Raw genomic sequence first — 23,706 nt, 5'->3', positions numbered from 1 at the left:
TGGACCTCGGAGCAGAACCAGTGGAAGTTGTCTGACTCCCACAACTCTCCCAGAGACGGATGAGAACTGGACTACTAGGCTGTGCCGGGAGCTGGGATCGTTCGTGTCTCCCTCTCCCAGAAGGGGGACAACTGTTCCCACTGCCAGAGAAGCAGAGACACCTTTTGTGTCCCAGTGTCCGTAATTAAAGCAGCCTCTCTCTTGGCCTAAGCCAGGGATCGGAGAGTTGGGGCGCAGGGCGGTCACAGGGGCACCCCTTCTCCCGCCCCTCCACGGGGAACGGGAGGGGGGTCACCTCCAACCTCGGCGCAGCCTGGAGGGCCTCATCTTCCCTAAGGGAGCCTTCCCTTCCAGGCCAGGGAATCCCAAGATGGAAGATGGTCTTTTCCACCCCAGGGAGCCTGGGGGTTGGGGGTGGGGAGGGGCAGCAGACTGAGTGTCTCCCACCCTTCCTCTGCTCTCCAGCATCCAGAACTACACGGAGAAGCTGGGATGGTTCCAGTCCTACGAGGCGGTGCGGCGGGCCTTCCGGGTGTGGGAACAGGCTACGCCCCTCGTCTTCCGAGAGATTCCCTACGAGGACATCCGGCTGCGGCAGCAAAAGGAGGCCGACATCATGGTGTTGTTCGCCTCTGGTTTCCACGGCGACAGTTCCCCCTTCGACGGCGTTGGGGGCTTCCTGGCCCACGCGTACTTCCCCGGCCCGGGCATGGGCGGGGATGCCCACTTCGACGCTGAAGAGCCCTGGACCTTTGCCAACACCGACGTGTATGGTGAGGGTTTCCGGTACTGGAGGGGGTGGGAGCGGGGACCGGAGAGAAGGGAAGGATAAGCAGTGTGGCCCAGCAGACAGAGCACGGGCCTGGCAATCGGAAGGACGTGGGTCCGCCCCTTGGCTGCTGTGCGACCTTGGGCAAGTCGCTTCACTTCTCTGGGCCTCAGTTACCTCACCCGTAAAATGGGGATTAAGACTTTGAGCCTCATGGAGGACATGGACTGCATCCAACCTGATTTCTTTGTATCTACTCCAGGGCGTAGAACAGTGTCTGACAATCCATCAGTGATATTTAGTGAATACTTACCATTTGCAGAACGCTGTGCTAAGTGCTTGGGGGAGTACAATATAACAGACATATATAGTAAAAGCTTAACGAATACCTTAAAATTAAAAGGAGGCAGAATTCCTGAGTCGGGAGGCCGAGAGCCAGGTGGATGCCGTTTTGAAAGATGAAGATCAGTATCCAGGGGCCTGGAGCTGGGCAATTTGGGTCACAGATTGTGGGCTCTTCGACAGGCTTGAGCTGAGACAGAGGGAATGCCACAACGCAGCAGTCAGGTGAAAGAACAGCAAGAAAGAGACTTTTCGGTTTCTCCCCTTTTTCAACTCCAGCCGTGGCTGAATCTAATGTCAATTTGAAAACGTTCTACAGAATACATTTTTTTAATATTTTATTTTTATGGTATTTGTTTAATGCTTACTATGTTCCAGGCACTGTACTAAGTATTGGGGTAGATATAAAGTAACTAGATGGGACACAGTCCCTGTCCCACATGGGACTCACGTTCTTAATCCCCATTTTGTAGATAAGGTAACTGAGACCTAGAGAATTTAAGTGACTTGCCCAAGGTCACGCAACAGACAAGTGGCGGAGCTGGGATTAGAACCCAGGTCCCTCTGACTCCCAGATATGTGCTTTCCTTACTGACCCTAACGAAGTCACCCTCACTGGTCTGCAGATGATAAGGAGATTTGCTCCTGCTGTTTCTTGTCCCAGTTCAGCCCAGAAAGATGGAAGAATGAGACCGAGATTGAGCCAGTGCATTCCCTCTGCAAGCCTAAGTTTCCTTGAGTTTCCCAATTGGCCAGGGGGACTGCCTGATTGACAGTTGCTACCTGAGCAGTCCGAAGGCCCCTCCTGAATTCCTCCCCGTCCATCTTGGTTGCCTGGATCCTGGGAAGGCGAGGACGCACGGCATCGGCACGCGACGGGGAGGGAGGGACAGGAAGAGTCCGCATTACCGGTGGACAGTGTCCTGTCAGTAGGACTCCTGGGGTTGGGGCCAAGGCAGGCCTAGCAGGATGAGGCTATAAGCATTTCCTTCTGGGGCCAACTCCACTAACATTAGCTTGGCACTTAAAGGGAGGATGGTTCCTCTCAGGAGGGGCAGCAACAGCCTCTAATCCGTGGGGTGGCCCAAGTTCCAGCTGGAATTGGAGCATTTGCCTCTCCCTGCCCATCTCCCACAAGTCCCGGGAGAGTTAATGGGAAAGCCCGGGCCCCCGTTCATGATAGCAGAGGCAGAGACAACCCTCACAGCTGTGCTACTGATCCCAGGTCCCCTCCATTTCTGGTGTTCTGTTCCTTAGCAGGCTCCCCCCCGGCCCTGCCTCTCTGGAATCACCCTCCTGGGCATGTAGCCGTGAGGTGTCCTGGAATCTAGAGGCTCCAGGAGGAGGAATAGCGGGGTCAGGGCTACTCTTTCCCCCGTAATCCAGCTGGAGCCCTCCATGGGAAGGTCTTCCCTCTTGAGTCCTTGGCGTGGCGGGCTCTAGGGAGCAGGGGATGCCCCATGGAAGGCCAGGGGTGACACCTAATCTCTGCTGCAGGTAACAACCTCTTCCTAGTAGCCGTCCATGAACTGGGCCACTCCCTGGGCCTGGAGCATTCCAACAACCCCAGTGCCATCATGGCCCCCTTCTACCAGTGGATGGACACCGAGGACTTCCAGCTGCCCGACGATGACCTCCGGGGGATCCAGCAGCTCTATGGTCAGAGTCCCTCCCACCGCCTCAGGTCCCCTGGCCCCACACTCCCCCCCAATGCCCTCCTCGCCTCCGGACCTAGGTGGGGTTGGGCTTGTTCGCCGGGGGGATCCCAGCCACAGCCAGAGTTGTCCTGGAAGGAGCTGCAGGTATAACCCACTGCCCTCCCTGTCTTCCCTCATCCACCTGAAGGACGGGGTCCGGCTTCCGGGCGGCAACTCCCCGCCCCGCTCAGCATTGATCTTTCGGGGACAGGGGTCTCTTCAGCTTCTCGTGGGGTCTTCTCACCCTCTCTCCCTAACTCCTTGGATCCCCAGGAACCCCGGACGGCCAGCCCCAGCCCACCCAGCCCCTCCCGACAGTCACCGTGCAGCGTCCCGGCAGGCCGGACCACCGCCCGCCCAGGCCACCGCCGCCCGAGGGAAAACCGGACCGGCCCCCAAAGCCGGGCCCTCCTGCCCGGCCCCGGGCCACCGACAGGCCCGAGCAGTATGGCCCCAACATCTGCGATGGAGGCTTTGACACCGTGGCCATGCTGCGGGGGGAGATGTTTGTCTTCAAGGTAAGAATGCCACCCGCCCTCCCCACCCTGGGGCTTCCCTTCCCTCTGGCAGCCCCCATCACTCCCTCCATCCTCCGTCCCTCTGACCTCTTCACCTCGACTGCCCCTCGACTTCTGCCTCCCCTAGATCAGTCCATCCATCCTTGGAATTTACTGAGCATTCACTATATGCAGAGGACTGTACTAAGCACTTGAGAGAGTACAATACACCAGAATTAGCAGAACGTTCCCCGCCCATAATGAGCTTCCGACCACTGATAGGAGTACATAAGTTATTTCTAATATATATAATTGAAAGATATATACCTAGAGTCTCCTGTCTTTTCTGTCCTCATTTCCTCCCTCTGCTCCTCTTTCCTTTACCCCACCCTGCCTCTTCCCTCCTCCGTCCCTGCCTTCTTTGTTCTACCTCGGCTGGCTTTCCTGTCTGCCGTTCTCCTCCCCGTCCCTCCGCCTCCACCCTCTCCAGTCAGCCTTTTTCCAAGCTCTTTCCTGTGCCCTTCCCCCAGCTCTAACGCACCTCCCCATGGGGACCCAGAGCCTGGGGGCCTCCAGCCCGAGCCAGCTGCTACTCACTCCCCTTGGGGATGGGAGTTTTGCCCACCCACCCCAACCCCCACACGGCCGAACTTCCACCAGGTACAGCTGTGTCTGAACTAATTAACTTTTACCTACCCCAGGGCTTAGAACAGTGTTTGACACATAGTAAGCACTTAGCAAGTGCCATTAAAAAACGAGGGCCCGGTCTGGGGAGCAGCAGAGAGGGTCCCTGCCAGTGGGGGACAGGGGGAGGGAAGAGTCCAACGTTGCCCCACACCCTTCTCTCCTAGGGCCGCTGGTTCTGGAGGGTCAGGCACAACCGTGTGCTGGACAACTACCCAATGCCCATCGGACACTTCTGGCGGGGGCTGCCCAGCGACATCAATGCTGCGTACGAGCGCCACGATGGGCGCTTTGTCTTCTTCAAAGGTGAGGCGGGAGGTCCGCCCGGGCCTTCCTGGGCCAGGGGACAAAGAAAGGGGCTGGGGGGCGGGGAAGAGCCCGTGGAGGAGAGGACTAGCCAAGAAGCGGCCCAGTCATTCATTCATTCAATCATATTTATTGAGCGCTTACTGTGTGCAGAGCACTGTACTAAGCACTTGGGAAGTATAAGTTGGCAACATATAGAGACGGTCCCTACCCAACAGCGGGCTCACAGTCTAGAAGGGGGAGACAGACAACAAAATATATTAACCAAATAAAATAGAGTAGTAACTATGTACAAGTAAAATAGAGTAATAAATATGTATAAACAAAAATACAGGTGCTGTGAGGAGGGGAACAAGGTAAGGCGAGGGGGAGGAGGGGGAGAGGAAGGAGGGGGCTCAGTGTGGGAAGACCTCCTGGAGGAGGTGAGCTCTCAGTAGGGCTTTGAAGGGAGGAAGAGAGCTAGCTTGGCCGATGTGCGGAGGGAGGGCATTCCAGCCCAGGAGGAGGACATGGGCCAGGGGTCGACGGCGGGACGGGCGAGAACGAGGCCTAATGGTGAGGAGGTTAGTGACAGAGGAGCGGAGGGTGCGGACTGGGCGGGAGAAGGAAAGAAGGGAGGTGAGGTAGGAGGAGGCGAGGTGATGGACAGCCTTGAAGCCGAGAGTGAGGAGTTTTTGCCTGATGCGTACGTTGATTGGTAGCCACTGGAGATTTTTGAGAAGGGAAGAAACAGTTAGCATGCCAGAGTCTCGTTCGTTATCGGAATTAACCAGACAAATCGCTCCACCAACTAAGAACGGCCATGCACCACCACCCACAGAATGGAGAAAGAGCTATCTCGCTCATGTCCTCGCTCATGTTTTTCCCATCATGACCTGGTTGATGAGATCATTTCCAACCTGTCAGTGTAAAGGAAGCTACTGTCAGCGGAAGAGAGAGAGGGACAGGGCCATGGGGAAGGGAGGGAGAGAGAGAGTCGCCAGAAACCTGGAGGCATCGCTCTGCTGATCTGTGGGTGCTGGTTGTGCGGGACGAAGCTGTACTCTTAAAAACAGCCAACCCCCTCCCCTGATCCCATCCCCCTCCCAGAGCTGGAGCCTCGTTTTGGCTTCAGTTAATCAATCATATTTATTGAGCATTTACTATGTGCAGGGCACTGTACTAAGCGCTTGGGAGAGTACAAGTGCTTGGAAGGAGGGTGGCATAGTAGGCAGAACACAGGCTTGGGAGTCAGAAGGTCATGGGTTCTAATCCCAGTTCTGCCACTAGTCTGATATGTGTCACAACACTTCTTTGTGCCTCAGTTACCTCATCTGTAAGATGGGAATGGAGACGGTGAGCCCCACTTGGGACAGGGACTATGTCCAACCCAATTTGCATGTATTCACCCCAGTGCTTAGTACAGTGCCTGGCATATAGTAAGTGCTTAACAAATACCATTATATCACAACTCACCCATGTAACAGAACACGTTCCCCGCCCACGACGAGTTTACGATCTCCTCCCCTTTCCCTGCCGAACCCCAAACAACCTCACCAGATGCCCTCAGTATTCCACAGGAATTTCCAGGTTCAGGAGAGGGGTTCCCCTTTCCCGGGGAATTGTGACCCGATTCTTCAGGGTCTTCTTGGAGCCTGTGACTTAGACTGGGGGCCCCGTATACCTAGTGCCGTGCTTGGCACATAGTAATTTTCATTATTGTCATTGTTAGGATTTGTGGATCTGGGTATGGTTGCCCCGATTGGCAGAGAGAGGAGGACCCAGGCTGCTCTAGTCCTGACAGACACGAGTACCGTCGGAAAGTGGGGGACGAACATTAGGAGCCCCAGTAGGAAGGGAGAATCAATGTGTCAGTCGATCATATTTTTTGAGTGCTTACTGTGTACAAGCACTGAACTAAGTGCTCTGGAGAAGGGTGTCAAGGAGCTGAGGTCAGGTCCCGTTCGCTCCATCGCCTGGAGAGTGAGATGGAGCAGGGTGTGAACTGTGGGAAGACCAGGAAGGGGGCCGAAAGGGCATCAGGGATTTCCTTAAGCTGGTATAATAATAATAATAATGGTATTTGTTAAGCGCTTACTATGTGTGCAAAGCACTATTCTAAGCTCTGGGGAGGTTATAAGGTGATCAGGTTGTCCCATGGGGGGCTCACAGTTTTTTAATCCCCATTTTCCAGATGAGGTAACTGAGGCACAGAGAAGTGAAGTGACTTGCCCAAAGTCACACAGCTGACAGTTGGAGGAGCCGGGATTTGAACCCGTGACCTCTGACTCCAAAGCCCGGGCTCTTTCCACTGAGCCACGCTGCTTCTCCGGGATGCCAGGACTCACTCTCTCCTGGCTTCCCAACAGTCCCTGCATCTTCCTCTTTTCAAAACCCTTCAGTCTGGTCAAGAATGAGAGCAGAGACCCCCTCCGACATTGCCAAAACCCCTCCTCACCCCTGCCCTTCCTGTCCTGTCCCCTTGGGACTGCGAGCTTCTCCAAGGTAGGGACCGTGAACTTCATGTACACCTTCCCGCTACCCCCCAACCCACCGCCTCAGGGGGCCACCGGTGCCTCCCAGCTCAGATTGCCCACCCGCCTGAGCCCGCCTCACTCATCTTTGGTCCCTGTGCAGGGGATCGGTACTGGCTGTTCCGCGAGGCCAACCTGGAATCTGGCTACCCGCAGCCACTGTCCAGCTATGGGGTGGGCATGGCTTTCGACCACATTGACACTGCCATTTGGTGGGAGCCCACCGGGCACACCTTCTTCTTCCAGGAGGACAGGTAAGAGGGGGCGAGCTCCGGGATTGCAGGGGTGGCATTCCTTGGGAAGGTAACTGAGAAGCTCTCAGGATGGGGGTGGTGAGAGGTGGAAGGGAGAGACTCTCAGGAAAGGTGGGGTGAGGGGTTCTTGGGATGGGGGCAGGACACTGAGGGGCTCCTGGGATCGGGGGGGTGAGAAGCTCTTGGGATGGGGAATTAGGGTCTCCTGGGATGGGGAATTGAGGGGCTCCTTTCTTACGGTACCAATTAAGCGCTTACTACGTGCCAGGTCCCGCCCTAAGCACCGGGGTAGATACAAGCTAATAAAGTCGGACACAGTCCACGTCCCCCAAAGGGCTCACAGTCTTAATCCCCGTTTTACAGATGGAGGTCACTGAGTCGCAGAGAAGTGACGTGACCTGCCCAAGTCCACACAGCAGACAAGTGGCGGAGCCAGGATTAGAACCCAACTCCTTCTGACTCTCAGCAGCATGCTCTATCCATTAGATCACGCTGCTGGGCCGGGGGGGTGAGGGGCTCCCAGGATGAGGGATGAGAGACTCCTGGGAATTAGGCATCCACCCCACAACCCTGTTTCTTTCCTGAGGGTCTGGGGCAAGGAACAGGAAAGAGAAAGAGCAGCTGAAGCCAAAAGGCTCCACGCCAGTCTCCTGATCGGGGAGAGGGGAGGCGAGGAGCTGCAAGGAGCTAGAGTTTCTTCCCAAGCGCTTAGTACAGTGCTCTGCACACAGTAAGCGCTCAATAAATACGATTGAATGAATGAATGAATAGGGAGTCTGGCATCTGACGCTTTCTGCTCCACCTCCCGGAACGTCTGGCCACCTGAGAAGCAGCATGGCTTAGTGGTTAGGGCACGGGTTCTAATCCCGGCTCCTCTACATGTCTGCTGTGTGACCTTGGGCCGGTCACTGCTCTGTACCTCAGTTACCTCATCTATAAAATGAGGATTAAGACTGTGAGCTCCACGTGGGACAGGAACTGCGTCCAACCTAACTTGTATCTACCCCAGTGCTTAGAACAGTGCTTGGCACGTAGTAAGCGCTTAACAGGTACAATCATTATTACCTGGCCACAGTGGCCAGGGGAAAGGACACCCCTCTCTCCTCTGACCGTCTGCATTCCTCTTCCCCAGGGAGTCTGGAGTGAAAGCTGGGATTTTTAGGGGGCTTCTGCTAGGGGGGCTCTCCCAGCCTAGGACCCACACGCCACCCGTCCCCGTCTGCAGTCCTGAGACTCCAGGGGAGGTTGGGCTGGTGATGGGGGGCAGAGGGCACGCTTAATGGTATGGGCATTCTACCCGCAGGTACTGGCGCTTCAATGAGGAGACTCACTCAGTGGACCCTGGCTACCCGAAGCCCATCAGCGTCTGGAAGGGGGTCCCGTTGTCCCCGAAAGGCGCCTTCCTGAGCCCAGATGCAGGTACCCAAGCCCCTCCATCTCCCAACGCACTGCAGGGAGGCCAGGGCGCTGCTTCTGGGCGCCTCCCTTCCTCCCCCAACTCCCAGGCCTTAGTGTTTTCATTAGTCCCACACTCCACTGGAGACAGTCTGGCACTTTCTCCCGCAGAGCGCAGCTGGAGAGGCCCCAACCCCGAGAACCAGCCCACGGTCCCGTGTGCCAACAAAAAGGGCAGAGATAATAGAAGCTATGTGGCCTGGTGGAAAGACCACGGTTCTGGGACTCAGAGGACCTGGGTTCTAATCCCAGTTCCTCCACCAGTCTGCTGGGTGACCTTGGGCAAGTCACGTAACTTCTCCATGCTTCGGTTTCCTCATCTACAAAACGGGGATTCACTGTCTGTGCTCCCCCCTACTTAGATTGTGAGCCCCACGTAGGACCTGATTATCTTGCACCTACCCCAGCGCTTAACAGATACCACTATTTATTATTATTAGAAACTGGGAATGCTGCTTCCCTGCCAGGCTCCAGACCCCTTTTGTGCCTCTTTGAGCCACAATAATAATAATAATGATGATGATGATCATATTTGTTAAGCGCTTGCTATGTGCAAAGCACTGTACTAAAAACACTGGGACAGATGCAAGATAATCCCCTTTTAGACTGTGAGCCCACTGTTGGGTAGGGACTGTCTCTATATGTTGCCAACTTGTACTTCCCAAGCGCTTAGTACAGTGCTCTGCACACAGTAAGCGCTCAATAAATACGATTGATGATGATGATGATGATGGTGATAATCAAGTTAGGCACAGTTCCTGTCCCACATGGGGCTTGCGATCTAAATGGGAGGGAGAACAGGTACTGAACCCCTATTTTATAGATGAGAATACTACGTGCCAAGCACTGTTCTAGGGGTAGATACAAGTTAATCAGGTTGGACGCAGTTCCTGTCCCACATGGAGCTCACAGTCTTAATCCTCATTTTATAGATGAGGTGACTGAGGTACAGAGCAGTGACCGGCCCAAGGTCACACAGCAGACACGTAGAGGAGCCGAGGCACAGAGGAAGCGAAGTCAACTTGCCCAAGGCCAGCCAGCAGACAAGTGGTGGAGCCAGGATTAATATCTAGGTCCTCTGACCCCAGGCCCGGGTTCATTCAACTAGGTCATGCTGCCATCACAGTTGGCCACTTTTAGGGGCCGGGCAGTCCTGTCCAGGGGGCTTTGTGCCGGGGGGATGGGGTGTGAACTGCTGCCCGTTGAGCTGGAGAGGACTCACCCCTCTTCTGTCCCGACTGGAAGTCCCCAAGGCCAGAGATGGCCGCCCTAGCAGAGCACGTCCTCCGCCTGCCTGCTTGCCCGTCCCTGGAGCCTGTCCCGATCCTCACGCTCCTCTGGTTCTCTCCCCCCGCCCTTGTCCCCTCGCAGCCCACACCTACTTCTACAAAGGCACGAAGTACTGGAAATTTGACAACGAGCGGCTCAAGATGGAACCCGGCTACCCCAAGTCCATCCTGCGAGACTTCATGGGCTGCCACGAGGCGGCGGCGGACCCCGACGGTGGGCGCCGCTGGCCCGACCCGCACCGCCCGCCCTTCAACCCCGACGGCGGCGGCGACGACGGCGAGGGGGAAGGGGAGGGCCGGGACGCCGGCGACCCGATCCCGGGAGAGGAGGAGGAGGAGGAGGAGGAGGAGAGGGAGGAGGAGAACGAGGTGGAGGTGGAGGAAGAGCCGGAGAAGGACGGGGGCGACGGAGACCACCGAGTGGTGGTGCGGATGGATGAGTACACGCGGACCATGAACGTGATCGTGGTTCTGGTGCCCCTGCTGTTGCTGCTCTGCATCCTGGGCCTCATCTACGTCATCATCCAGATGCAGCGAAAGGGGGCTCCCCGGGTGCTGCTCTACTGCAAGCGGTCCCTGCAGGACTGGGTGTGACCTCCGACCCCGGCCCCCCTCCCCTCCACATGGTGCTAACCCCTAGAGCTAGACGGCGGTCTCATCCCGCAGATCCAAGGCGACGCTCCCCGCCCACGTGGCCCGGCTCGGCCCGGGCCCGCTCCGGACGGGGTGGTCCCGGCTCTGACTCCCGCGGGCCGGGCGGGCGCCTCTTGTTTCCCAGCACCCCGCAGCCGGGCCTCGGCGCCGGAAGGCATGCTGCCGGGTGTATTTAAGAGCGTTGCTCCCGCCCTTCCTACTACCAAGCGCTGGTGCTAACCGAAATCCAGAGAAACCTTGCCCTCTTCCCCCCACCCTATAGTCTATTTATACTGAGATTTAAAAAACATTTTTTTTTTTTTTGCACAACGATCTGCGTGCGCTCATCCGGGACGTCCCCCTCGGTGTTGTCGAACGGGGGTGGCAGCCTCTCCCTCTGGCCTCCTCTGGGGCCTCCCTCATCCCCTCGTCACGTGCGCCTTGGGGTTTCCCACGTCTGGATCAGTTGGAGATGATGCCGATGATGGCAAGGGCAGGGAGCGGGCGACCCCGGCCCCCTCCATCACAGAGGGCGGCTCTGTCCTGGAGAAAAGGCTGGCGGGGGCAGGCAAACCAGAGCTTCTCCACAGCCTGGCAGGGGTGAGGCCAAATATCCCCCCAGGATCCTGGAGCGCCAAGATCCTTAGCGAGCCAAGGGGCCGAGCTCACTCTGCTCCGGGAGAGTGCAAATCCCTGCCCAAAGAGAGGGCGAGGGGCAGGCCCCCCACTGACCCGGGCGTGGGCGGTCACTCAATCCCAACCTTCCTCATCCAGCTGCTGTCCTCGCCCTCCAGTGACTCCTCTTCCCTGCCCTCTCAGTCCAGAAACCAGACCAAGCTCCAATAGGGCTATATTCATCAATCTATCAGTGGTATTTATGGAGTAATAATAATAATGATGGCATTTATTAAGCGCTTACTATGTGCAAAGCACTGTTCTAAGCGCTGGGCATATTGTACCCTTACTTACCGTGGGCCAAACACTGTCCTAAGCACATGGGAGAGTACAGTAGCAGCGTGGCTCAGTGGAAAGAGCCCGGGCTTGGGAGTCGGCAGTCGTGGGTTCTAATCCCGGCTCCGCCACTTAGCAGCTGTGTGACTTTGGGCAAGTCGCTTCACTTCTCTGGGCCTCAGTTACCTCATCTGGAAAACGGGGGTGAAGACTGGGAGCCCCACGTGGGACAACCCGATTACCTTGTATCTCCCCCAGCGCTTAGAACAGCGCGTGGCACGTAGTAAGCGCTTAACAAATACCAAAATCATTAATTATTATTATTACAGTATAATAGAGTTGGTAACGCCATCCCTGCCCTCAAAGAGCTTATAGTCTTGTGGACTTTAGCAGCGTCCTCCCCTCCCACTCCAGGATGGTTTTCGCCAATCAACCCCTGCTATCGCTCCTGGGACAAATCTCGGGCTACATTGTCCTCACGAGTCCACCGTGCATGTGTTATATGAGCCCCTGGGGCTCCTCCACAAGTTGTACGAGCTGCATCATCCAGAGGTCCTAAGCGCCCACCACCCTGAGCCCTGTGGAGGAACGGTGCTAAATACGTTTGGAAAAAAAAATAAAGACGGAGGGAAGGCACAGTGTTAGGAGACCAGGGAGCAAACTGGCCAAAAGCAGGGTTAGAATAACGATCCTAGAGCTGGAAGGGACTCGGTGAGGTCATCTGGTCCAGCCTCCTGCTTCTGGTCAGGTTTTTCATCTCAGCCTAGAGTCTCGGCAGAAGCAGCTGGCTCGAGATTTGGCCACCCGCCAGGGAGCCGTGGGAAGGAGGAATTCGGGCTGATGGCCACCCCCAGCCCCGGGCAGAACACGACTCCTTTCTCGGCAGCTCTTAAATCTCCTGTGCCGGCACCCCCAGCCCCACCTCAGGGCCTGAACTGAGCCGAGTGGGATGCTCTGGGCCCTCTGCCTGTCCGGATCCCCCACGTTCTGCTTCTGATTTGGGGACCACACAAGGGATGGGAAGACGGGAACCAAGACTGAAACAGCTGGGAAGAGGGAGGACAGGGCAAGGCTTGGCGGACCAGAGGGTAGCAAGATTAAGGGTGGCGAGGGGGTCAGGACCCTGGGGGGTTCCAGGCGCTGACCTCCCTCAGTTTCCCTCAGGGAGGCTCAGGCCAGATGGGGGCTGGCAGCCTGCCTTGGGGGCTGCTGGGCCTCGGGATAGAGAATATAGCCTGGGGCTTACATCATCTCACTTGCTTCCTGTTCCCCTTTGGGAACTGGGGAGGGGAAGGGGAGCGTTCTCAGTTCCTCCTGCCCCCCATGTGGGAAAATCAGGCTGGAAATCTTGAGGTGCACTCCTCTGTCTCTTCCCATTTCATCCCCCAAAGGGGGCAGGGCAGCCCCTGCTGCGGCCTGGCCCTGGTGTGCTCTGGCCGAGGAAGGAGGCAGATGGAGGAGAGGCCCCTGGGGTCCATCCGGCCCGGAGAGCCTCTTCTCATCTATTTCCTCCCTTCCCCTCCCCCTTCCCTTTCTGAAACAAACAAGTGTCTCCAGCGGCTGAGGGGAACGGTGAATCCACTCAGTACGGGCTTCCGGACGGGCTTAGTACAGTGCTCTGCACATAGTAAGCGCTCAATAAATACGATTGATTGATTGAAATACGATTCCGGACGGCAGACCGGGAGAGCCACGTCCCGGTGAGGAGTAAAAGCGAACCTTAGGGGTAACCCGCAGCGGGGATTTTAAGCAGAAATGTTAAGACGTGAAAGCTTCTCAGCCAGGGCCACCTCCCCCTCTCAACCACTGGCCTTTTTCCGGCTCCCGGCCTGAGGCAGAAGTGGACAGGATGAGGTCTTTCCACCCCTCTGGAGAGCATGGAGCCTCTCCTTTGACCTCCTAGGTGCCGAGGTGTCCCCGGCATCCTCTACGGCCCTAGCGCCGGAAGGCTTAAGAGGCCCCTGTGTACATTTCTGTAAATAATCCGCGCTTATTAAATTGTACATACGGCGTCAGAGCGGCTCGGAGTGGTTTGTCACCAGGCGGGGGGGGGACGTGGGGTGGGGGGAGATGGGAATCGAGTGCTGCGAATCCTCGGCCCTCTCTGTTGGACTGACACGTGGGCCCTGCTATGTTGCCAACTTGTACTTCCCAAGCGCTTAGTACAGTGCTCTGCACACAGTAAGCGCTCAATAAATACGATTGATTGATTGATTGAGTGGGAAATGGAGGCAGTTGTCCTCTCCTGCCTCGGGCCTGTGGAGATGAGAAGGGCTAAACTTGTCCCCCAGCCTGGGAGAGAAGTGGAGGAAGGCACGAGTGGTGGGGAAGGGCCAGAGAACTGGAGCATCCCCCCCTCCCCCAATCAATCAATCATACTTATTGAGCGCTTACCTTGTGCAAAGCACTGAACTAAGCTCTGGGCAGATTACCAAAAAAGAGTTGATAGACACTTTCCCTATCCACAACAAGCTTGCAGTTTAGGGGGACTTTCTAACATACACTGGTGTGGGCCCTAGACCCTTCAATCAAGTGAGAATTAAATATTTCAGTTGCTTTGATATCAGGGCACTACAAGCATGCTTTGGATCATCTAGAGAACTCCCAAATAAAATTCTGATTTAATTCTTGAAAATTATACGTTTGTTTTTTCTAATGAAGATTGAAAAACAGTCCATGCAGAAAAAATAATACAGGGAAAAAGTCCCCAGGCCAGAGGGAACGTGGGCCCAATCCTGAGGTTCAGAGGCACAAGCCCAGTGGGGTGGAGATGAGGAGGAGGCTGGGAAGAAAAGATAGAGCCGGGGTGATTTTCTGTTCGCCGTGGGATAGAGAAGGAGAGCCCCTCTTCTGCCAGCTTCTGGAGGGAGCGTTGGGAGGGAAACAAGCCTTGGGTGAGCCGTGTCAGGCCCCTCCTATCCAACCCAGCTCGGCCCGTTCCCCAAGCTGTCTGGGTGCCACCGGCTTGGGAAGAGAGAACTGGGGCGGAGGGGAAAACTATGCCATCTTGGATGGCAAGGAACCGTGTCTAATTCCTACCTGTGTATTCTTTCCCAAGTGCTTAGTACAGTGCTCTGCACACAGTGAGTGCTTAATAAATACCATTACAACTCCTTCTACTATTACTACTACCCTGCAGGTGCAGGCCAGGGTGGGGCTAGTGTGCACTAGAGCTTGCTGGCCATTGCCCAGGCCTCACTCTCTCCTCTACGCACAGAGTCTGGTGTCCTGCCCACCACCAGTACTCAATACTACTTAATAATAATAATAATAATGGCATTTGTTAAGGGCTTACTATGTGCAAAGCACTGTTAAAGCGCTGGGCGGGATACAAGGTGATCAGGTTGTCCCACGTGGGGCTCACAGTATGCATCCCCATTTTACAGTTGAGGTAACCGAGGCTCAAAGAAGTGACTTGCAGACATGTGGCAGAGTCGCGATTCGAACCCGGGCTCTTTCCACTGAGCCACGCTGCTTGTTGATTGATCGATTGAATCACTGTTGCATCTCTCTTTCCAGCCTCCTGCCGTACCTTCTAGACTGTGAGCCCGCTGTTGGGTAGGGACTGTCTCTAAATGTTGCCAACTTGAACTTCCCAAGCGCTTAGTACAGTGCTCTGCACACAGTAAGCGCTCAATAAATCCGATTGAATTAATGAATATCTTCCCACATCAGAGGGATCCCAAGGTCAAGGAGCAAGCCCCCCTCAAGGACACCATGCCCCAGCCCTCAGCCTTCCGGGAGACATTGGGGGCTGCAGGTGTCCCTCCCTCACCGGGAGCAACTTCACTCCCTGCCGGTCGGATCGGGAGTGGGATCCCACTTGCTCCTCCAGGACAGAAAGATGGTGGGGCCACTGTTTTGTGGCCCCTAGGGGAGAGGGGTGATGTAGAAAGAAAACGAAGCCCGTGCAGGTGAATCCCAGGTAGCCACATATGCTGGCCCGGGTGGCCCAGAAGATTGAAGAAGAATTAAATGGGGCCAGTCTGGACTCTGGGTGAATACTACTACTACTACTACTACTACTACTACTACTACTACGACTACGACTACTACTAGCATTTATTAAGCGCTTACTATGTGCAAAGCACTGTTCTAAGCGCTGGGGAGGTTACAAGGTGATCAAGTTGTCCCATGTGGGGCTCACAGTCTTCATTCCCATTTTACAGATGAGGAACTGAGGCACAGAGAAGTTAAGTGACTTGCCTGAAGTCACACAGCTGACAATTGGCAGAGCTGGGATTTGAACCCATGACCTCTGACTCCAAAGCCTGGGCTCTTTCCACTGAGCCACGCTGCTTCAGCCATACTAGAGTGATGGGAACAGAATCGGAGAGCTGGGAATGCGAGAGGGAGAGAGGGCAGTCTTGCCTTCCCCTGCCCTTCCCCGGTGAGCATGCGGAAAGAAGTGCCACTACTCGGCCTGGTCCCTTTTATGACCTACATTGCTCAGGCTTCTGCAACCTCTTTCCTCCATCCAGCCTATAATAATAATAATAATCGCATTTGTTAAGCGCTTACTATGTGCAAAGCACTGTTCTAAGCGTTGCCCTTTTATGACCTACATTGCTCAGGCTTCTGCAACCTCTTTCCTCCATCCAGCTTATAATAATAATAATAATAATCGTATTTGTTAAGCGCTTACTATGTGCGAAGCACTGTTCTAAGCGCTGGGGGGGATACAAGGCGATCAGGTTGTCCCATGTGAGGCTCACAGTCTTAATCCCCATTTTACAGATGAGGGAACTGAGGCACAGAGAAGTTAAGCAGCTTGCCCAAGGTCACAAGTGGTGGAGGCAGGATTCGAACCCATGAACTCTAACTCCCAAGCCCGCGCTCTTTCCACTGGGCCACGCTGCTTCTCTTGAAACCTGTCCACCAGAGCCGGGAGAAGGGAAGGCAGACAGAACTGGTGTCAGAGTCTTGTCCTGCCTCTTTCCGGCCCTGGTTCGCCTAAAAGCTGGCCAGAATCAATCAGTGAATCGATGGTATTCCCGGAGGACAGGCTCCTCTGCTCGTTGTTGGCAGGGAATGTGTCTGTTAACCCTGTTGTATCCTCCCAAGTGCTAAGTACAGTGCTGTGCACGCATTAAGTGCTCAATAAATACCACTGATTAATAGACAGTTGCATTATACTCTCCCAAGCGTTTAGAACAGTACTTTGCAAACAGTAAGTGCTCAATATATATTGATTGATTGTTGTCCTTCCACCAAGCATTTAGTACAGTGGTCTGCACACTGTAAGCACTGAATATACAACAATGATTGATGGTTGCTTCCTGTATGCAGAGCACAGTGGTCTGCACACTGTAAGCACTTAATATATAGCATTGATTGATGGCTGCTTCCTGTAAGCAGAGCACTATACTAAGCCCTCGGGAGAGTACAATATAATAGTGTTGGTAGGCATGATTCCTACCCTCAAGGACCGGAGATGCCATAGTGGGGGACAGAGTAGGGGGAAAGGAAATATAAACAGCCTTCTGACGGCTTCCACCTTCATCATTCCGCCTTTCCCCTTCTCTCTCTTCTGCCAACAAAGAAATCATTCAATCCGTGGTATTAATTCATTCATTCAATCATATTTACTGACTGTGAGCCCACTGTTGGGTAGGGACTGTCTCTATATGTTGCCAACTTGTACTTCCCAAGCGCTTAGTACAGTGCTCTGCACATAGTAAGCGCTCAATAAATATGATTGATTATTCATTCAATCATATTTATTGACTGTGAGCCCTCTGTTGGGTAGGGACTGTCTCTATATGTTGCCAACTTGTACTTCCCAAGCGCTTAGTACAGTGCTCTGCACATAGTAAGCGCTCAATAAATATGATTGATTATTCATTCAATCATATTTATTGACTGTGAGCCCTCTGTTGGGTAGGGACTGTCTCTATATGTTGCCAACTTGTACTTCCCAAGCGCTTAGTACAGTGCTCTGCACACAGTAAGTGCTCAATAAATACGATTGATTGATTATTGAGCGCTTACTGTTGAGCACTTACCGTGCAGAGCACTATACTGAGAGCTTGGGAGGGGACGATACAAGAGTCACAAGTCATGGTCCCCGCCCACAGTGCTCATGGAAATAGGCTTCAGGAAGAAGGTGTATGTCATCATGGCCTAATGGCTTGGAGTCAGAGGTCATGGGATCTAATCCCGGTTCCGCCCCTTGTCTACTGTGTGACCTTGAGCAAGTCACTTAACTCCTCTGTGCCTCAGTGACCTCATCTGTAAAATGGGGATTGAGACTGTGAGCTCCATGTGGGACAGGGACTCTGTCCATCCTGATTACCTTGTATCTACTCCAGTGCTTAGAACAATGCTTGGCGTATAGTAAGCGTTTGACAAATACCACAATTATTATTATTGTTATTATTGCCTCCAGTCCCAAAGTCTCCAGGCCCAAAGGTGGCCTTTAGCCACCTTTGCTATTCTGGGCCTTGACAAAGGGCAGCCTTGAGTGGCTGTTCTACTGTAGCCGTCCATCTGGTTTTCTTCCAGACAGCCTGGCATTCAGCTGGGCTGTTCCCTGTCAGGTCATGTGCTGGGGAGCCATCCAAAAGGGGTCTGGTATTTTTGAGGACCATCCGTGGCCCTCTAAGTCAGCGGAAGGGAGAAACGGTAGCCAGGGGAAGAGGTAGCCCCAGTGCTCAGCCAATCTGCAGGGGAGGGGACCATTTGGGGTCCCATCTCCCAAAGCCGCTGCTCCTCCCAAGTCCCCCTCTGAAGCCCCACTCCCACCTCTTTCCCTCTTCCTTTCTCTTCATTGTATTTGTTAAGCACTTGTCTTATGCCGTCGAGTTGTCTCCGACCCATAGTGACACCATGGACACATCTCTCCCAGAATGGCCCACCTCCAACTGCCAGCATTCCGGTAGTGTATCCATAGAGCTCTCGGTAAAAATACGGAAGTGGTTTACCATCGCCTCCTTCCACGCGGTAAAATTGAGTCTCCACCCTCGACTCTCCCCCACGCTGTTGCTGCCCAGCACAGGTGAGTTTTGACTTATAGCAGATTGCCTCCCACTCGCTAGCCACCGCCCAAGCTAGGAATGGAATAGATAGGCCTCTGCCTGACTCTCCCTCCAGTAATCGAGACTGGTAAAGTACTGGAAACTCTCCAGGCGCGACCCTGAGGGTGCTGTTAAGTACTTACTATGTGTCAAACCCTGTTTTAAGCACTGGGGTAGGTACAAGTTAATTAGGTCGTACATAGTCTCTGTCCCGCGTGGGGTTCACAGTCTTAGGAGGGAAGACAGGTATTTAATCCCCATTTTGCAGTTGAGGGAACTATTTCTCAACTCTAGACCTCTAGACCTGATGCCCCTGAGGGTTTGTTTGTGGGATCTGAGCCACAGAACTCAGCTGAAGGGAGAGGCTGGACACTGAAAATAAAAACAGCGGACCCACAGGTGTCCAACGCCATAGCCACACTGGACAGAGGGGCAGGCCAGCTGAAACCCAGACCGTCTTGCTCCACAGTCCCGGATCTTGTCAAAGACCCCCCCACTCTCCTCCTCAGGGCAGAAACCCCTTACGATTTCTGAAGAACGTTCTAGGTTTTCTTCTGTACTTTACCAAGCCCCGTTTAAGGGGTTGAGTTTTCTTGGCCTAAGCCGAAGCCGGAGACATTGAACCCGAACGTTACTTTCCTGGTCGCTCCCAATTCCCACCCAGGATGTTCATTCCACTGCAGCTCTCGCTGACCTCTTGCAGCCAGGATTCCCCACTCCGATCCCCCCCACTTCCTCCGTCTCCCCCTGTGTTTCATTCCTCTGTCCTCCCCCTTCCTCGGGGGGTGGAGGGGGCTGGAAGCAGATCGGCATCGTCATCGCATTCTCCCGAAAGAGCAGATCCTCTGCCCAGAAACCACCCCAACTCTAGCAGACACCAACAGACCCTCCTTTCATGCACGTCCGGGGGGAGGGGGAAGAGACCTACTCCTTATTTCCATCTTCCCCACTGCTTTGGGCAGAAAAGACTTTTTGTTGTCGGGCTACACAGCTCCTATTCTTGTGCTCACGGGGACAGACCCTGCCATTTCCCGTCCTGGTAGGCCAGTCCGCCCGAGGCCGTTGATTTATCTCTGCCGAACCAACAATCCGGAGCTTCCTGTGCCCAGGAGTTCATGGCCTTTTGGAGCTGGGCCCCACCATCCATCCCCCTGATTGAGCCCCAGCTGGCCGGAGGCCCAGTCCTGCCTAGCTTGGACCCAGAGAGGTGCTCGGTTGGCCACAGACCTGGTTCCAGGAGGGGTTGGACCACCGCTCTAGAATGGCTCTCATCCTGGGGTATCCAAACGAGTGTCAAGGAGCAGCCTCTGTAACCAATGGGAAGGAAGGGGGACGGAAGTGAGGCATGAAGGTAAAGCGAAGAGCTCAACGGTAAAGGTGCAGAGCTCCCGACTGCCTGGTTAAGTCACCGTCCGGACCCGAGCTTCAGTTTCCTCAGCTGCTGGATGCGGCCTCAGTTTCCTCCCTGTCGGCTGTGCCCCAAACCACTTGGAGATGGGTACCGCCATCACCTAGAGTGAGAGTATTCCTAGGATTGCCGGAGTTTGTTGGATTTCCCTCGGTCAAAGTCCCAGAACCCTGGGGGATGATGAGAAAAAAGGAAAGGGACCCAACATCTTCCCTGCCCCATCTCTTCCTAGTCCAGCCTCTCCACTCAACAATCTCTTTCTCCACTCCAGAGTAGGGCCCCTGGCTTTGGCTCAGACCTGGCTCAGCCCTCCTACCCTCTGACCTTAGCCATTTCCTCTCCCCTGGGCCCACTGACAGGTCTGGTCCCTGACCCCCGGAGGCCTGAGGTTAATCGTTTGGAAATTCAGTCTAGTCTGACCTCCAGTCTGAAGGCAGCACTTTAGCTGGGGTACAGAACGGGCAAACCCTGGGGGAGGGGAGCTCTGAGGCCCCCTGCTCCAAAAGGGAAGAAAATGACCTATTTAATAGTGGACTGAGATCTCAGCACCCCGTTCCATCCCCCTCACCCCTAGCTCTCCCCCTTTCCCAGCTCAATGGAGTTGCTGATCCATTCTTGGATCCATCTTTGGAAATGGTCACCTGTCTACCTAGTGCAGAAGAGGTTAGGCCGGTGACGATTCTGACCAGCTGAGACTTATTCTCCGTCCCAGGACACCAGTAAGGAGACCTCCTGGTTGCCTTCATCGCTGAGCTCCCTGGAAACAGGGGACTCTGTCCAAGCCCCTTCCAGCTGGAGGAATCTGTCTGTTCTGGTTGTCAGTCTCAGGGGGAGCTGGGGGACCCTCCCAGGTACTGGAAATGATCCCCCGTGGCCCACAGGGTTCGGGACGAGAAACAGGTGTTCGTGATTGTCTCCCGCAGGCTGCCTGAAGTACATTCTTCAACCATTCCCTCACAGCTGCCGTGCTTTGGCCAAGCCCAGTTCCTAGGGAGCAGGTGGTCATGGATAATGGCTCCTCTCGCCGTCCTAATGCCTACTCTCCACCCCAGTAGTGTGAAGCCAACTCCTCCCTGGCTGAGGGCATTCTCCAGGCATTTCCACACCCACTCCGGCCCCAGCTCCCATTCCCTGCTCCCACAGGGGTTGGGGGTCGTGGAGAGGGGAGGGGTGGGTGGGGGGTGTGTTTCTCCCAACTCCTCTGGCACATTTTCCAGCTGCTCCAGCTCCAAACAGAAATAACTCACAGAGTCTAGCTCCTGGCACCTTCTCCTGGGCTCCACGCACCCTTAAAGGCTTGATGGGAGCAGAATGATTTTAAGCAGTGAGACTGACCATTGGGATGGCAAGGAAAGGACACCGGAAGTTTCCTCCTGTCCTGGCCCTAAGGTGCCCTGCTTATCTAGTCAGGGTTAGAGCAATAATAATGATAATTGTAGAAGTCATTAAGCGCTCGCCATGTGCTGAGCACTGTGCAAAGCACTGTTGATACAGGCTAATCAGGTCGGACACAGTCCCTATCCCACATGGGGAATCAGGGGGATCAGAGTCTAATGGGGAAAGAGAACAGGTATCAAATCCCCATTTTACAGATGAGGAAATTAAGACACAGGGAAGTTAAGTGACTGCCCAAGGGCACGCAGCAGAGCCGGGATTCGAATCCAGTCTCTTGATTTCCAGCCCCCTACCCTCTCCACTAGGCTTTCCCTGTGAGTGTCAGGCTAGGACAAATAGAGACTGGAGAAGGCTCCCCCGCCCCTCATCTCTGGCCGGTCAGAAAGCAAGATTCGAACCTGCTTCTGTAGCGCAGATCCCGGCACCTGGAGCCCCGTTCTCCGTGGCCCAGGCTGCCGTCCAGACCCGCTGTAGCTCCTCCACGCCATAATTCACTGAGCACTGGCGTCAGCGGCCAAAATTGTTTCCCCGTTACAACAGAGAGTTTTGTTCTGGGAAAAAGCTTGCTATCTGCCACAGGGCCCAGGGAATGACAGGGGTGAGTGGGGCCCAGCAGCCAGGGATGAAGAGGAGCTCTTTCTTCAGGCTCCAGAGAGGGGCAGAGCCCAAATTTGATCCTGAGGGCCCAAAACCTCAGCCCAAGCCTCACCCCCTCTTCTCCAGCCAGGGAGACAACCTGGACCACCCCCCAGGCATGCTGCCCACCCACTCTCCCCACTGCCAGGACCTGGGGGCCCAGTCTGTGTGATTTTCACTTAGTTTTCTGCCACCCAGTGAGGGCAATAATAATATTAAAAGTCATAATAATAAATATTTTGTAAACTCTTACTCCGTGCCAAGCACTATACTAAGTGCTGGATTCAATACGATCAGAGCAGGCACAGTAACTGCTCCTCTTGGGACTCCCAGGCTAAGAGGGAGGGAGAACAGATAATGAGTCCCCATTTTACAGATGAGGAAATTAGGCCCAAGGAAGTGAGGTGATTTGCAAAAGGTCCCACAGCAGGCGAGAGGCGGGATTAGAACTCAAGTTCTCCGTTAACGATAGAGCAGGGGAGACTTCGTCAGCCAGTATCATCATTCCCGTCATCATCAGTAATATTTATTGAGCGCCTACTGTGAGCCGAGCACTGTATTAAGTACTTGGGAGAAAACAGAAGAGCTAGAAGACTGAGTCGCTGCCCTCAAGGGGCTTCCAGTCTAGCAGGGGAGGCTAATACTTACAGAAATCATAGGTCAGGGGAGCAGTGGCGCGATAAAGTGTATTTAAGATATGGGCAGAGGAGATGTGGGGGGCTGTGGGAATTTAGGTGGCATCGAAGGGTCAAGGTGGAAGTCACTTGTACATATCTCCTATTCTATTTATTTTGTTAATGATGTGCATCTAGCTTTACTACTATTTATTCTGATGACTTGACACCTGTCCACATGTTCTGTTTTGTTGTCTGTCTCCCCCCTCTAGACTGTGAGCCCGTTGTTGGATAGGGACCGTCTCTATATGTTGCCAACTAGTACTTCCCAAGCGCTTAGTACAGTGCTCTGCACACAGTAAGTGCTCAATAAATACAATTGAATGAATGAGTGAATGAATGAATACAAGGGAGGAAGATGAGCGATTCCTCAGGGAAGCCTCCAGAAGGTGATGTGCTAAACAGATACTATGATTTTTATTATTGTTATTATTATTACATGCTCTCAGAAGGACTTTGAAGATCCTGAAGAAACAGGGTGTCCTAGTAGATAAAACACGGTCTTAGGAGTCAGAAGACCAGGGTTCTAATCCCACTTCGGCCCCTTGCCTGCCGTGTGACCTTGGGCAAGTTCACTTCTCCGTGCCTCAGTTTCCTCATCTATAAAATGGAGACTCAATTCCCCTCCTCCTTAGACCTTGAGCCCAGTGTGGCTGACTGCACTACCCCCGTGCTTGGCACATAGCATGGACTTAGCAAATATCACATTTATTATTGTTATTAAGGGGGAGGGAGTTTCAGAGCAGGTTGAAAGCTTAGGATCCCGTCCAGTGGGCAGTGACAACCAAGAGCTCAGAGAGGAAGTCGCGGCCGGCGGGAGAGGAGAGATGCTGATCTGCCCAGGGAATGGGGAAGCTGGAGAGGGGTCAGGGTCAACCCTAACTTGGCAGGGGTCAGGGTGAGAAGGATGGGAGCAGTAAATGCCCCTGCTCATTGCCCCGGAGGAGGCCCCCTTCCCTACTTGGCAGGTCCTTTCACTAGCCACTCCGAGCAGCACCGCCTGCAGATGGTCACTTAACCAACCAACTGTTTCTCCCAGGGGGCCTGCCAACCCGCCGCTTTCCCCTTTCCCTCCTCAATAGACCGCAACAAAGGGCATCCTCTGTCTCTTCCATTTTCCCGCCAACCCCAGGAATCCTTGCTCCTGGCCACAATGGTCCCCTCTGTCCTTGGCTCTGTTCACCGAC

At 54.4% G+C, this 23,706-nt stretch overlaps 1 protein-coding gene and 1 non-coding gene across 2 annotated transcripts in view; one reads left to right on the top strand and one right to left on the bottom strand.

Moving 5' to 3' along the window:
* Positions 1–11,487, top strand: part of MMP15 (matrix metallopeptidase 15) — a 37,495-nt gene extending 26,008 nt beyond the window's left edge. The window contains exons 4-10 of the mRNA XM_038754635.1: positions 466–773; positions 2,609–2,770; positions 3,082–3,326; positions 4,157–4,295; positions 6,912–7,062; positions 8,366–8,481; positions 9,889–11,487. Of these exons, the coding sequence (XP_038610563.1) occupies positions 466–773; positions 2,609–2,770; positions 3,082–3,326; positions 4,157–4,295; positions 6,912–7,062; positions 8,366–8,481; positions 9,889–10,400 (1,633 nt within the window). The 3' untranslated portion in view covers positions 10,401–11,487. The remainder of the gene's footprint in view (positions 1–465; positions 774–2,608; positions 2,771–3,081; positions 3,327–4,156; positions 4,296–6,911; positions 7,063–8,365; positions 8,482–9,888) is intronic.
* Positions 11,488–18,397: 6,910 nt separating this feature from the next.
* Positions 18,398–18,534, bottom strand: LOC119935385. Its single transcript, XR_005453270.1, has one exon. It is a non-coding gene; the product is annotated as a small nucleolar RNA SNORA7 (small nucleolar RNA).
* Positions 18,535–23,706: the final 5,172 nt, after the last annotated feature.

This window comes from Tachyglossus aculeatus, chromosome 11, assembly GCF_015852505.1.
Source record: "Tachyglossus aculeatus isolate mTacAcu1 chromosome 11, mTacAcu1.pri, whole genome shotgun sequence".
Classification (NCBI taxonomy): domain Eukaryota; kingdom Metazoa; phylum Chordata; class Mammalia; order Monotremata; family Tachyglossidae; genus Tachyglossus; species Tachyglossus aculeatus.
The sequence above is the reverse complement of the archived record's forward strand: the minus strand, read 5'-3'. Positions and strand labels throughout refer to the sequence as shown.